The sequence below is a fragment of the Lolium rigidum genome, chromosome 4, assembly GCF_022539505.1.
Source record: "Lolium rigidum isolate FL_2022 chromosome 4, APGP_CSIRO_Lrig_0.1, whole genome shotgun sequence".
In the NCBI taxonomy this organism is placed as follows: domain Eukaryota; kingdom Viridiplantae; phylum Streptophyta; class Magnoliopsida; order Poales; family Poaceae; genus Lolium; species Lolium rigidum.
In genome coordinates, this window is record NC_061511.1 from 73258370 (window position 1) to 73273744 (window position 15375).

The window sequence follows — 15375 nt, forward strand, 5'->3', positions numbered from 1 at the left end:
CACACAACTCCACGCGCTCTTCACCGGTGCTAGATGCACCACCGGAGCGAGGATAAGACGGGGAGGACCTTATTCTGATTTCAGGAAGTAGCCGCCACATCACCATTCCAAAGAAGACAATGAAAACTAAACGAAGAAGTGAAACCTTTCCGCCGGCGAGAGGCCGTGGCGTCCGCCACGGCCCCAAAGCTACCGGAGGAGCGAACCGGCAGCGTCGCCGGCGAGAGGCACGAAACCCTAGATGGGTTTTAGAGCCACCTCCCTATATCGCCTTGCTGTCTTTCTCTTCCTTTCGATTAGGATGTTTTTCTATAAAACTAGAATAAGTGATGAAATAAGCGAGGCCGAATGCACCAATGATGGAAATGCTGGGTAAATGAAGATAAAACTAAGCAGCTTTTAAAGATCTCTTCACACACACACACACACATATACTTTTTTTAGATGACACAGATATTCGGTAGCACGCACCCGGTGTAGTCGCCACATCCTTGTTTTCAGAAAACGTGACGCAGCCGGTTCCTATCGCGTATAAGGCCAACACACACAATACTGAACCTAATAAGCCTGGCAAAATGAATTTAACCATAAGCAGCGGGCCATCCGAAATTCATCCGATTGGCACCTTTCAGCAACATATAAACTCCATTTCTTATCACTGTCCTGCACTCCAGCTCCCATATGTTTCTGCCCATATCTCAGTTTTTCTTGTAAGATAATACCATCTTCTATGTATCTCGAATCATCGGTGCGTCGGAAGCTGCTCGCCGCCGAGGAACGCGTTGATGAGCTTCAGCCCTTCAGCGGGCTTGTTGAGGGGCACCAGGTGGCCTGCCCCTCTCACTGTCACCATGCTCATGCCATGGTACTCCACGAACCTCCCCGCAACCTGCAATTTGTTTTAGCTCCACATTTCAGCATCGCTGGCCACTACGTACTGATGCTCAGCTCAGTATGTTCACCACATGTTCAGAGAGTTCAGACCTGCTTGTCGAGGTACCAGGGCTGCCATGGGGTTTTGATCGGCAGACCCAGCGCTTCAACGCAGTACCGGGAACCAATCACCGGTACCCTGCCATCTGCGTCGCCGCTGTATCAACAAAAAAGAGCAATATTAAGCCATGAAGTTCTAGGTTGGAGAAGTAGTGAATCTATGTTGCTTATGAACTTTAACACTTGATGTAAGGTTTTCAGAGAAGCTGTGGATTGTGCATGGTTCAAGAAGAGGCACACCTGTAGAGCCAGATTCTCAGCCCTGCTTTGATCAGCTTGGTGTATATAGGTAGCACCGAAAACACCGAGAAGTTGTAAGAGTTCAGGATGGGGTCACTGCACAGAGAATGGATCAGCTCATGTTCTTGTTTTTCTGAAACTAGAATGAACTGAACAGCCCTTGGTCGACCCACCTGCAGACTTGATATTTCCCTGGAAGCAGCCCACCAACATTTGCATGGAATGCTTTCTGCACATCTTTCCTGTTGAAGTAGTCTTGCGCGTAGTTCGAATAGCACGGGTCATAGCCCGAGAATAACCGCCTCAGCCTCCCGAATTGCGCTCCCTATCATGTCAGAGATACATGTAAATTTCAAGTGAAAGCTGAAAGCTGAAACTTTCAGTTTCCATGTCACTTTTACCTGATGATTCGGAAAGAGTGCTCGGTTAGCGGAAGATGACGAGTTAAGGTCCAGGAGGCACTTGGGGGCATAGATATTGTATATGTCGATCAGATCGTACTGGTCGAAGACGACTGTCATGGCAGTATTGCAGCCATCCGTCCAGTTGGGGGTCTTGAATTCACAGTTCTCCTTGATACTCTTATAAACTTCGTCTGACACAACTGCGTGGCTCCATGCATAGTCAGCGATCCCTTTGTAGTCATAGTAATCATCGGTTAGAGGGTTCCCAACCTGCAGTAGTACATAGGTCCATCCAGAATTTCATATTGTGTTTCTAAATTTCATAAATCTGAAACCTGACTCTTTTGACAATTTTTTTTTGTAAAAGTTTGCATGGAAGTTAGTCTAGTCGACTAAAACATATTCCTAGTGATGGGAAATATTCTGAATTTTAAAACCTGAACCTGAATTTTACATTCTGCGTTGCTACATTTCATAAATCTGAAACCTGAACTTAGCTTTTTTGACTATTTGTTTTGTAAAGGTTCGCATGGAAGTTAGTCTAGTCGACCAAAACATATTCCTAGTGATAGGATAAATATTCTGAATTTTATAAACATGAACCTGAACCTGAATTCTACATTCTGCATTTCTACATTTCATAAACCTGAAACCTGATCCTATCTCTTTTGACCATTTACTTTGTAAAGGTTCGCATGGAAGTTAGTCTAGTCGACCAAAACATATTCCTAGTGATAGCCGATAGGATAAATATTCTGAATTTTATAAACATGAACCTGAACCTGAATTCTACATTCTGCACTTCTACATTACATAAATCTGAAACCTGAACCTATCTCTTTTGACCATTTTTTTTTTTGTAAAGGTTCGCATGGAAGTTAGTCTAGTTGACAAAATCATATACCTAGTGATGGGAAAAATATTCAAAAGGAATTCATATTTGCGTAAGATTCTTACCATGAAGCCCTTGAGGTTCATGTATGTGTTTGCCGTCTTGTCCTTGTTCCTATCATAGACAAAATTAGCAAGCTGCGGCACATAGTGACCTGCAGACAGGGCATTGTACAGAAAAAGGTTCAGGCTTGATCGTCATTGATGCATAGAGGGAAAATTCTGCAGGGCACCTTCTCATCTATCGCATGTGGATTTCCATTAATAATTTTCCATTTAAGGGCATGTGTTCAGTTCACAGATCCAACATGCCATTTCGAAATGAAAGATGACCATATACATAAAAGAGGTTTTAATCGTTTCAAGCAAAGTAATTTTACTAGTTTGGGTAGAAATCCTAAAATGTTTGTTGTCAAATGTGAAATCTAAGCGGCAAGTTATTTCTATTAGGTGTTTCTTCTCAATTTTGAAGAATTGGATAAGTGACCATAGTTTACTTCATGAAAAAGAGAGTTGAAATTGATGCATAGATTCCTTGAAACAAGTCGTAATCTACAACACAGTGGACACTCGGCAGCTAAGCTTTCTGACAAAGTAAGTGATCACTTTACTCATCGATTGATGCAGAGGCTGGGGCTACACTCCCCTTTTCGGAAAAAAAAGTGATCACTTCACTTTAGTGGAAACTCTGATTTGAGATAAGATAGTGACACCATTCGGTTCAGACAAGAACAGAAGGATGGTGAAAGATTTAGTTCTTCCCGTTTTGATTTGAAGCGCAATGTGGATAAAGAAGCATAGTGAGAAGGGCATGCATGGAAACAAAGAAGATGCATCATTTCAACAGGATTTAGCACCCTGCAACTGCTACTTGTTTCAGGTTTCTCAGCATTTTGCTAGTAGTTCTTTATATAAAATTATAAGTTCTCTTGGTTTCATATCAAATTGAATTACCTGCATAGCTCTCTCCTGATATGTAGAAATCTCTGCCCTTGTACTGAGGAAATCTCTTGAACCAATTCACCAGGAAACTATAAGCATCCTCAGCTACAAAAAGGGATGAAACAATATCTCATTTGTGAACATGATCACTACATGGAAACCTAAATTCATTTTTTTGGGGGTGAAGAAAACTAGTTATTTTACAATCAACTTACCTACAAAATCATCGTTCAGTTTGGTAAGGTCAGAGGATGTGTTGGTGTAGGAGAAGCCAACTCCAATAGGAGACTCCAGAAACAGCAAGTTAGCCTCTGAAAATGACAAACCCAAAGCACAAAAGAAACATCAAATTTTTCATCAAGAAAGGTAAATGAACATGAAAATAAGAATCCATGCAAGCATGGTCATCACCTTGGTTCCAAGCGTATTTGTTGAACTCCAGTGCTTCTCCTTTTTTGTCAACTCTGAGAGGCCCTAGCTCAGATGCAGCTCCATAGCCGATGGATGAGCAACCCGGTCCTACAAAATATATCATGCTAGTTTAATGCTATTCATAGAAAAAAAGGGCGTTGGAGCATGTTAATTTATACATAATAAATTTCCGTTAAAAAAATTATACATGATAAACAACCTCAGGAAAAAATGAAAGAAGGTTTAATTTTTCGATTGGTACAAGAACAGAGGTCCTGGGTAGTCTGTCTAGTTCTACTTAATGCTTGGTCATTCCTTGCAGCAATTAAAGAAGCAGTACAACTACGAGTGGCAAATGTGACCTGACTAAAGCAACTAAAGCTGTGTAACCCTACTTCAGTTTAATACTCATGATCCTTGTTCAGAGCAACTAAAGAAGTAACCCAAGATACTCCAGAAACCAAGTAACTAACCAAGAACAGATATTAGCAGAGTAAACCTGAGACAAATACATGGCAAATACAGAAGATGCCGATTCAATGTGGAAAACCCTGCCCGGTAACAGTCCATGTCACAGCTCAAACAGTAAATTAACATAACTGAATGTGCACAAGAAATTTCATTCAACCAATAGAGCTTAGCACGAGAAAAACAGTACAGTAGCAACACAAAGTAGCATAAAAAATAATGATATGTTTGAAGAATTATTTCAACTTGGGTAACAAACTTAAGGTGTGTATAGACTATAGAGGTTGACCTCCATTGAGCCAGAGGAGGAGGGGTTTGTGCTCGGGAGTGGTCTGCGCCTCGAAGAACCAGTAAAAGAGCGCCCTGCCGTGCCGCTCGTCGACGGTGACGTAGCCCGAGAACTGTGAGAGCTCAGGGCTCGCCGGCTGCCCGGGCAGGCGGGCCACCCTGTCAGCCTCCTGCTCGACGCTGCCGCTGCTGGTAGCAGCGTTGGCGGTGCCGAAGATGATGATGAGGAGAGCACAGACGAGCGGCGTCGCTGCCATCGATTGTGCTGTGCGATGTCTGGTTGAAGAGAGGAGAACGGAGAGAGGGGAGGGCTTTTTCCTAGCTACTTGGTGGTTTAGCATGCGTGCAAAATGTGAGGATGGAGAGGCGGAGCAATTGCTGCCATTGCCATGGAGGGTGCGCTGAGGAAGGAGAAGATCAGAAGATGACAGTGGCTCATCTTGGAAATATCCGCGTGTGGGGTTTTATTTGGGGCTTTGCTCTTGGACTGTATGGGTTAGAGTAGACTGGTACGCATAGGGGCGAGTAAATTTGCTCCGCCATCTTGGGGCTGCCAAATCCCATCGCTATCGGATATGATGGTTCATTCAACCATTTTGCCAAGTGCTAACGGGTGACTTTTCAAGAAATTTACATGGGATTCGCAATCCTTTTTCTGTATAACAGTTATTGGATATGTAGATTAATCCAAGGGAAAATTATATGCTCATTTGCATTTTATTCATAGGAAATTAATATGGTTCAATCAATTAAGATAATTTTTTATGTTCACTATTTGAGTATTCCTACAAATGAAAAATAACTACATAACTACATTTTATTTTTATATACACATGTACGAGTACATGAATATCAGCTTGATAGTCATGTAGAACTACATGAGTATATAAAAATAGATTGTAATTATGTTCTCAAGACAAGCATACATCACACACATACACATTACAAATGGCATCATTAATGTTCATATAGATCACAAAAGTAATAGTCGATGTTATCTTTATTCGCAGAGGTGTGCTTCGGTGTCCTCCCCTCCTCTTCCATCACCACCAAAATGAAAGGTACTAGTAGTTGGGGCGCCCCTTGGGGCGCCTCCTAGCCGGCCCTCTGCGATCCAATTTCTTGTTTTATGTGATTTCTTGAATTTTCTTTCTTTCAAAAAAGCAGCTTTAGCTGTGTTTCATTGAATGAGCAAACAAACAACAAATTGTTATTTACAAGGTTAAGGGGGCAGTGAAAAGATCAGGCCCAAAATTCAAGAATTAAACATCGATCAAGCTGAATATAATAGCATCTAATTTGGGTCTCTGATCACATTGGCAAGAAGGCCCGCATCTCACCAATTTTTTTTTGCCTCCTGCCGAACAAAGGTGCAGCATGGTTCAAAGAAGCTGCCATTACGCTCCTTACAGATCATCCAAACAGTGAGTACTGTTGCTGCCTTGCAAACCTACGCATCAGATTGGGAGAGTAATGCAAGGAGGCATTGGGAGCACAATAGGCAGCAAAGGGTTATGCTCGATGCACCACCACACCAGGTGAGGAAATCGCGGTCGCCCTCGCCGTCGACCAGCATGAGGCGCTGAGTGTGCTGCCAAAGCTCGCTGAGGTTGCAGAGAACCGTCACAGGTGGGTTAGCCTTTGACATACCGGAGCCATAAGTTGCCAGTGCTGACCGCACACATGGTAAGATTTTGACGAGTGGAATGGCTCCAGAGCACAAGCCAGAGTTCTGAAGGCTGGCGCCCATTAATCCAGTGGGTGTCCCAGAATTCAGCACGTCGCCCATCACAGATGGTGACAATCTTCAAAGCCTGGAACAGATCGTGCACTCTAGGGTCAACTGCAGCGCCATGCCGTGTCATGGCTTGCATCTGGGCCGGCCTCTTGATTAGATAGACATCCGGATAGTCACCAAAGTGAACGCTAGTAGGAAGATGCATGTTGAAAACGTAAGCAGCCGATGCTGATACTTGCATCACATTCATGCAACTCGTGGCATCTGAAAACCATCCAAGAGTCCCTTCACCAAATATAAATAATTCACCCAGGAAATAGAAGCTTTCCCTTGCCAATCCTTCTGCCTGTTAAACAAGTAACAAGACAGTAAATGTCATATTTAGATAACCTGTTGACTACATCTGAAATTTGGAACAGGTTATAATTTGATAGTAACAGGCCAGAGGTGAAAAAAAATAACAGGCCAAAAGTACAATCAAGTAGGATAAATGGATATAATAATGATGGTCTGCATGTTATATAATATAGTACAAAAGCAGAAACCATCAGATAGTGTTCAAGGAAAGTCAGCTTAGAAACAATACAGAAAGAACTAATATTATTTGCATATTGGATTAAATAATACTGTAGAATTGTAAAGCATTGAACAATATATCAGCATTTCTTCAGAATAAAATGTTACAAAATTACCAGCTCGTTATATAAAATAAGGACGGAGCTAGCCATATGCCATCCTGATACCCCAAAGAACAGGTTCCAACTGAACCTGAGGATGTAAATCAAAGACAGGATCATCACTGAATGATCTGGTACAGGGTACATCTACTAAAAACATGGATATAGTAAAAATGGTTCTTTTTTAGGTGAAAAAGAGAAGGCCATCGTATCTGCAGGCACACAACGACTTTTTTCCTTAGCTCCCAACATAGACCCCGGTTAAAAGAACCTTTTTGTGTGTAGAAAGCCTAAAACATTTCTTCCCCTCAGCGTAAGCGTAAAACTGAAGACTGTGAGGCGTTTCCACCGTGAACACCGACCAGAGAAGAATGAATGAATAATTTAACTTGTAGATCCACTAACAGAGGAAAGCAAGCAGATAAACTTGGAGGCAGATTGAATATCTGAGGTGTGAGAAGAAGTCACGAACATCCGCCCGCCACGTATCATTTTGCCGCCATGCACACAATCTGAAGAGATGAGATATGAGTTACAATATTTGAGAGAAATATTTTCCTTGGATTTTTTTTGAATGTGGGATAAAGGGATCAATGACGAATTATCTTCAGTATCCATGAACATCAATGCTGTCGTTGTCGCTGCTGGTGTAAGAATTTTTTAGAAATCCTAAAGTATGCAGTAACACATGTTAGCTGATGCCAAGCATATATATACAAATATAAATAATTATTGGAGAGGAATGCTATAGGTAAAAAGTAGACTGCGGAAGAAGTGTTTAAAACCGTAGATTTAAACAAACCCAATAAAGAGCCCATTTACAATTCTTAATAGAAATAAATTTGAGTACTTTCGTATAGAAGGTTCCAATATAACTAATCCTAAGCTCTGAAGTTCATATACCAACTTACATATACAATTAATTAGTATCACTACCTAACATAGTACAACAAATATTTACATCAACTGGGGCCATCAGTGACTCCAAAACTCTTCCACATATTAGACAAGAGCACCTACCGCTGAGAGAAGTCAGACAATGGTAGGTTGTGAAATAAAAAAAAACCCAGCCATGTTAAGATACATGCAGAATAAAGAGCAAGCAATCCAGCAACAATATATCCAACAGGAAAAAACTACAATCTCCCTCTCGCACTGTGCAAGCAAAGCATTTAGGATCAAGAGACATCAAGGACATACCAAAGCAAGATCTTATATCCCCACTGCATTTGGTGAAAATTAATAGCCTACGTACCTTCCTTTTCAGTTTGGATAGCCTGTCTGCAGTTTATAAACGAAAGTAGAGTCACACTGTCCACAATTTAGCAATGATGTCTTGCAATCGGAACAGCTTATTTTATTAGTATGTACTGCCCCAAATGTCCAGGCGTTCCTGGATAAAGTAGATTCTTAATTTTGTCATAAGAACTGAGCATCTATACAAACTTCTAATTATGAAGAATGTATACACATGGAAATATTAGCCAACGGAATTGAGTTATCGCTAATTTTCAGAGCAAAATATCCAGCAGAAAGCTAGAGAAGCATCATTGCATACCAGTTGTAGTCCACGGGAGGATCTTGAAGACGGGAGCACTTCCTGGCAAAGGCGGCCACGGGTCGCACCACGGAGCGGCGGTCGAGGATCCGAGGCGGTTGTTCATACAGATGGAGGCAGGCTCTTGGCGGAGAAGAGGCCGACGCGCGGCCGGTTGTACAGAGCCGGGTTGTTGCCGGAATCCTCGGTGATCCCCCACGAGGCCATGCTTCTTCTTCGCCATCGGAGGACGCGGCCGAGGAGCCGGAGTGGCGCGTGGCGGCCGTCCATACCGGCGGCAGCAGCATCTTGGAGGAGAAGAGGCCGACGCACTGCCCGTTGTACAGAGATGGGCTTCTCGGTGCCGCCGCCGAGATCTGCCCCAGCGGTTCTCCGCACCGGCGTGCGGCGGCTGTGCTGGCACAGAGAGCCGACTCGGCTGCCCATGCTCTCTCCACCACCACACAGGAGGTCGCCGCTCCCCGCCGCCAGCTGCCCGCTCGTTGTGCTACGCCCGATAGCCGCCGCCAGGAAGAGTTGGATGGGAGAGGAAATAGGAAATAGGGTTCGGTCGGACATTTTTTCCGCTCACTTGCCTGTAGTACAGATGCAGTATAGATTGACCACAGTACATCCGAGTCCTATCTTTTTTAGCCCAAACCAAACGCACCACGTGGATAGCCCAACCATGCCGCTAGGGGTCTCGCACTTACTTATTCTCCATGACAAAGGGAGCTCATGCTAGCCGTTTCTTTTAACAAGGTCAAGAATTTGTTGTTACAGTTGCGCTAGGTCATGGTCTCCTCACCGGTCAGCTGCATGCCAATCAGACGGCCTGATGGCATTAGTTATAGAAACATACACAGCTAGAATGGTAGTAAGTTAGGCATACATTGACACAGGTAATGAATTAGAGCTTAACCACAATTATCTTGAACAGGTGCTGGTGTAGCTGCAAACGAAAGAGATGAAGTAAAATACACCCGGAAAAAGTAGCCATACGTTGAGTATGGTTCAATAGATATTTGCGAGAATAACATGCTGAACATTCTGATCCAGAGCAAGAACAATACATATATGTCTAATGAACTCCAATGCAGCATCGCCTTTATGTGTGAGGATCAGGCTCTCCATTTGCAGATTCAACTGACTCGGAGTTGGCTTTTGCTTCATTCACAATCATAAGAACCTTTTCTGCAAAGTGCTGAAAAAATTCATTTGAATCTTGGAATGATGATGCTATATGTGCACGTGGAATGAAACCTACCACAAATGGTTGAGCGAGTTCCATGATTTAGCTAGGAAGACCGATATGCACAAAATGAGAGGACAGATATGCACAAAAATTCATGTTCAAATTAACAGAGAATGTATATATTTTTGTTTCAATAATAAACAAGAAAGTACTCATTTCTCAACCTAACAAAATACGAAAAATAGACAGCAAATGCACTCAAAGTAGAAATAATGCACTCGGATTTACTCGATGTAAGCAAATCTGTACACGCACACAAGAAAGAGAGATTTAGAATATGGCGACCTTTTCTGCTTGGAGTTGGCGTTTTAGGCGATGATGCAACGGCGCATGATTCCTCTTCACTTCTCATGTTCCTCTTACTAACATGGCAGCAGTCCAGAGCAAGACTGCATACTGAAACCCACTCACAAACACATTTAAATATTTAGGAGCACACAAATAGAAAATGGAATGAGCAACTCTGCAAATATATCGCGTGAAAATATGTTGTAAAGACTATGCTAAATAATCAAAACTGTGAGACAAGACAGTGGCAATAATATCGTATAAAGAAAGTGATCACCCGTCAGGCACCATACGTTAGACACCATAACACGTTTAAACTGTATAACCTGAACATGTAAAGAAAACATATCTGAATAATTGTCTGACTCCATATTTCAATGGTAAATCCACCAAGAAATATTACAAAAAACGTGTACTATCCCTTCCTATCTTTCCATATGAACAAACTATAGTAATAAGCAATGTCTTATCTTTAAGACTTCTAAGCTACTTGGCAAAATCATTTCTGTCACCAACAAAGAAATAGAAATGATCCTGACCAATGAAAAGCTGAGACGCAGCTCTGACCTGGCGTTGCTTCTGTCATTGCACATGCATGTCAAGGCATCCTACACTCAAAGAAATCGAGATGATCCTCACTGATGTTCATATGACATTGAACGGATTGGAAATAAGAAAACACGCAAACACGCGCCGCTGCTGGCTGTTGTCATTGTCCGCAGCTCCGGGTCAGCAAAAACAAATAATATAAACGATGTGAACGTTCAGAAAATTATGAGCTCCAAACTCAGTGCATTTACTAAAATTAGAACTCCAAAGACAATAGCAAATACAAATAAAAGTGGACCCAAGCTCCAAACCTACCCTCCAAAAAGGGCATCACGATAGCTAATGAAGTTAAGGATCATTGTTCAGCAGCAGATCAGCAAAAGTGCAATACCACAGCAGATCAAACAATTCTACCACCACTCGTTGAACTCATTCCTCTTAAGCTCGAGGACACACAAATGCTTCTACAAAAGCTTCAGACCACCGGTAACATCACAAACCCTGCCAGACGGCATTTCTCAAAAGAAATAGTAGAATAAGCAAACAAATCTAGTTAACCACAAGTATTTAAATTCCCCCCAAAAAAATACAAGTCCTGAAGACTGGAAAAAACATGATACCCTATGAAGTGAGGAGACAGGGCAAAGCTATTGGAGTAAATTTATTTACCTCTTGTAAGTGAACGTGAGATTTGTGTGCTCCATTCAACTACTTCTCGTCTATGTTCTAGCTGTTGGCCAACACAAAGATCGGCAATGTATTTCTCTTGAAGAGAAATGTTATTGTAACACCATTCTTGTTGAAATAACTAAGGATATTATCTTGATAGTCCATAGATCCCTGGAAAACACAATGACAAGAGTTAGTGGCATACATACATTTAGAAAATCAATTTAGGCATAATTTCTCATGGGTATAGTATATAATATCCATTGATGATCAATCTTTCATGAGTAGTATACGGTTTCTGGAGGGTTAGACAGGTTGGCGATGAACGTTAAAGCTTCAATCTCTCATTAGTAATGTAAAATATCTATTTATGATCAACCTTTAACCCTCAAATGGATTCGTGGATGGCCCTAGAGTTTTTTGGAAGCCATTTCTTAATGGTTTTGTGAACTTCAAGTCACCTGGAAACGAAGAAAATGACAGATTTTGACCAGTATAAAAGTTTCAGGGTAGAGGTTCAGCCAAAGACGCATAAATTTACTCTATTGTGGCCTTGTGGGCAGCGAATAGAGCAAGCAGTCTACTATTTGACCAAACTATTTCTTGAATCAAGCCAGCATGTCAACTAAAAACTAAGAAAAGAACATTATAACAAAGATACTTGTATCTCTTTGATCTGCGCATCTTGACCAATGGTACTGACTGGCACGAGTAGGGGCAAAAGGCCAATATCAAGGGAGGCGGTGAGGTTACCTTACCTAGGTGGAGAAAGAAAGGAGGTGCTGGCGGCCCATTCCTCTCCTCTTCTGCGCGCCAACGGCGGTATCGACCACGGCCTGGACATGGGCGACCTCGCGGAAGAGGAGCACGACGACCACCCCTTATCTCGCCTCGCATCTGCCGAGCAGGGTCGCCGGCTCAAGGGATAAGGAGCACGACGACCAGAGATCAAGAGGAAGTGGGCTTCGGGGCATGGATGACCTCAGCGCTGCCAGCGACAGCTCGGCGACCGGTTGCCGTCGTGTTGAGCAGAGGGCCGCGCTTCTCCCGCTCGCTTGCGGCGCTCCCTGTACTATTCGTGCACTATTTCCGATCTGCCCGCGCCTCGCTCTCGCGCTGCATCCGCTGGCGGAGGAAAGCACAAACGGCGCCAATCTGAAGGGGGGGGAAATGTGAAGGGTGAGGCACCAGAACCATTTACAAGAGGCGCTGACCAAAGAAGGTTAAAGGAAGAAGCATACCTCACAAACCACAAACCACGGGCGAATGAAGAAGGGACCAACGATCCAGCTCGGCACGACGAACAGCTGACTGCGAAGAAGCCACAAAATCAGTACACAAAGAACAGGAGAACAAATCCGTAAAAAAACAGCACACATCAACCAAATACTACTTCCATGGGGAACGAAACAGCGGTGGGAAGGAGACCGTTCGGCGTCGTGGTCCTACCATCCCAACAGCTGAGCTCGATGAAGTTGAAACGAGATCGAGGACGAGCGGCTTGTTCTGCGTCTTGTACAGAAAGGGGGCAGAGAGAAAGGCATAAAAGCCTCCAGACACGCAAAGAGCAACACTGCTCTACCGGACATCCTTTTCATGCCGAAACGAGAATGACACATGGGACCAAGAAATTGTTGGATCCACTGGCTGAGAGTCGATTGCTAGTACTGTATATAACACAGAACCAATGAACCGATAAGGACATAATGTCCTGTCGTTGGACCCACCGAAAATAGATGGAAACACTACCTCACATATGCCCACACCCACCAAGAGGATGACAAGCTAGGCCCGGTGAGCAGTGGTCCTACATGCAGACACAAACCAAAACGAGAACCAGTGCGTTGGCACGACAAGCGGAGCCACATGACGATGAGTCGATGACCAGACCTGCTTTTTTGGTGGCAGCGCATGCCAGGCCCACGGAAAACCAGTCGTACCAAGAATCCGATAAGATAGGACAATGACTGGTGGGCCAAGCCCTAGATCGGCCCCATAAGCAGTGGACAGTGGGCAGCATTTGCGTTGTGTTGGTGCACCCAACTTTCTGCCACACCGCAGACCGCAAAAAGTGTGATCCTTCCAGCTTACTCAAACAGCAGCACAGTTGGACAATGACAAGGTGGGTCACAAGTACCTAGGGCCTATGGTCACTCTATAAACGGTAGTACACTTACGGTATTACTCAACTACAGCGAATGATACCGAGCCATGAGGATGCGACGAGGGAAAGATTCAGCCAACAAAGCCGCGCGAAGCGTCTATCGTGGAGGGCTCTGGCATAGGCCAAGCACCCACGCACTTGCTTGTTCTCAATAAGTTAGCCCATGGAGAGGTATTGGAAGATCCTGGCCGTCCACAGGGAACCAAAGTATGCAAAGGGGGGGGGGGGGGCATATGCCGGTAAGTCCTAACTATACAGAGGCCTGGTGTGAGATTCATTGGATTGTATCAACTTGATGCTAACTTTTAAGTCTAATAAAAGCACATTTGTTGCAAAAAATACCATGGACCAAAAATCTCCCTTGCTCATACCATGAATCCATCCATATACCTCCTTGCGAACCTTTGTGCTTTTACTTTAATAGTCACGATGTAAAGTACCGTACACTAGTATCATGCATATGATATTAGTTTATGATACTACTCAATAATGCATAGTATCTTAAGTTAGTATCATAGTTCTACAATATTTAATGTTTTGCATGATCTTAATGTAAATTTGTGTATATGATGTACTACCTCCAATCCAAATCTTAAGGCTTATATTATTTAAAAAAAGTAAAACTATGTTAAGTTTGACTAAGTTTTTACCAAAAAATCATTAACATGCAAAATACAAAATCAATATCATTAGATAGATAATGAAATATATTGGTGTATGGTATCTACAAAATAGTATATTTGTTGGTATTCTTCTAAAGTTTTGTTCAACTTTTCTTGGTTTGACTTTTTTTAAAATATAAGCGTTAAGCTTTGGGATGGAGGTAGTATTTGGCATCAAATTTTCTAGTTTTACGTGCTATGATACCGTATCCACCTATGATACCACTCCACCTTTCTCCTCATTAATTGTCGTGCACATCATATTTTTACCAACATAGCATGCATGATAACCTATGATACTACCATTGTGGGAGGAGTATTTTCATCCTTGTAGAACTTGAAGTGTGCACAACACTTCCAAATTGGAGCACCTCATGGGCGTACGCAAAGGGTGGGCCGGGTGGGCCGTGACCCACCCTAAATTCCGGGAAAAAGTTGGACTACCCCTAATATAAATCTCCGTTCACTCCATTGATTGGGGAAAAACCAAAACCCGGCTTCGATGGCCGTCCCTCGCCCGCCTTCGCGTTCGGACGCTACCCTCGACCTGCCTCCGCCTCCTCTTCTCCGGGCCTCCCGCTCCCTCAAATTCTCACCGGCTCGGGCAATATTGCGCTATCGCGCTCGTCGCTCCGCCGTGCCGGTGTTGAGGCATGGAGCAGGAGCACCGTTGCAAGAGTCTAGCAGCAGCCAGGCCCGGTCCATAGATTTTAGAGGCCCTAGAGTTAAACGACATCAAGAACCTCTTGTTCACAGTAGCGAAGTTTTCTTAGGACAGGGGGCCATGGCCCCCCTACTCTAGATTTTTTTAAGATATTTATTTATGCTAAATTTTTATGTATTACCTAAAGTTTAAGCATGATTGATGTTCTGGCCCCTTCACAATCTCCATCACATGTACAAAAACGACTTAAAAATATTAGTATTGGACAACATAAATATTAGGGTAATACAATAACAAACTAAACAATATTTACATTTAAAAGATCCATGGTCTAAGAACTCTTGTAGAAGACGTTTGAAAATATTTATTTCTATTGATCGATCGAACCATGACATGATTCTTATTTCTACCAATAGCTACTTGTGTACACCTGTATATACATATGCATCTTTAAATTTAATCATAAAAAATTATGAGGATCGGTGTTGTTCGGAAATTTGGAAAGGCTAGAGAGAAACTGTATCTTCAGGGAGAA

General features: G+C 43.0%; 2 protein-coding genes and 1 long non-coding RNA gene across 6 annotated transcripts; all 3 read right to left on the minus strand.

Annotated features, from left to right (window-relative positions):
* Window positions 1-609: 609 nt before the first annotated feature.
* LOC124646568 (serine carboxypeptidase-like 26) lies at window positions 610-5021 on the minus strand. Its single transcript, XM_047186673.1, has 10 exons — window positions 4639-5021; window positions 3882-3989; window positions 3686-3781; window positions 3483-3575; window positions 2595-2683; window positions 1635-1907; window positions 1407-1558; window positions 1234-1329; window positions 985-1090; window positions 610-889 (listed from the first exon to the last, which is right to left on the minus strand). The coding sequence occupies exons 1-10, from the start codon at window positions 4976-4978 to the stop codon at window positions 743-745; spliced, it is 1500 nt and encodes a 499-aa protein (XP_047042629.1). The 5' UTR covers window positions 4979-5021; the 3' UTR covers window positions 610-742.
* Window positions 5022-6987: 1966 nt separating this feature from the next.
* On the minus strand, window positions 6988-9140 carry LOC124708336. The gene is made up of 2 exons (XM_047240008.1): window positions 8611-9140; window positions 6988-7143 (listed from the first exon to the last, which is right to left on the minus strand). The coding sequence occupies exons 1-2, from the start codon at window positions 8895-8897 to the stop codon at window positions 7056-7058; spliced, it is 375 nt and encodes a 124-aa protein (XP_047095964.1). The 5' UTR covers window positions 8898-9140; the 3' UTR covers window positions 6988-7055.
* A 321-nt stretch (window positions 9141-9461) lies between these two features.
* Window positions 9462-12895, minus strand: LOC124649337. 4 transcript variants are annotated; one of them, XR_006986615.1, is made up of 5 exons: window positions 12779-12895; window positions 12592-12661; window positions 12109-12505; window positions 10130-11521; window positions 9462-9783 (listed from the first exon to the last, which is right to left on the minus strand). It is a non-coding gene; the product is annotated as an uncharacterized LOC124649337 (long non-coding RNA). The 4 variants fall into 4 exon arrangements; XR_006986616.1 differs by having other exon boundaries at window positions 10130-10740; window positions 11351-11521; window positions 12592-12895; XR_006986613.1 differs by having other exon boundaries at window positions 12592-12895.
* Between the last annotated feature and the right edge of the window lie 2480 nt (window positions 12896-15375).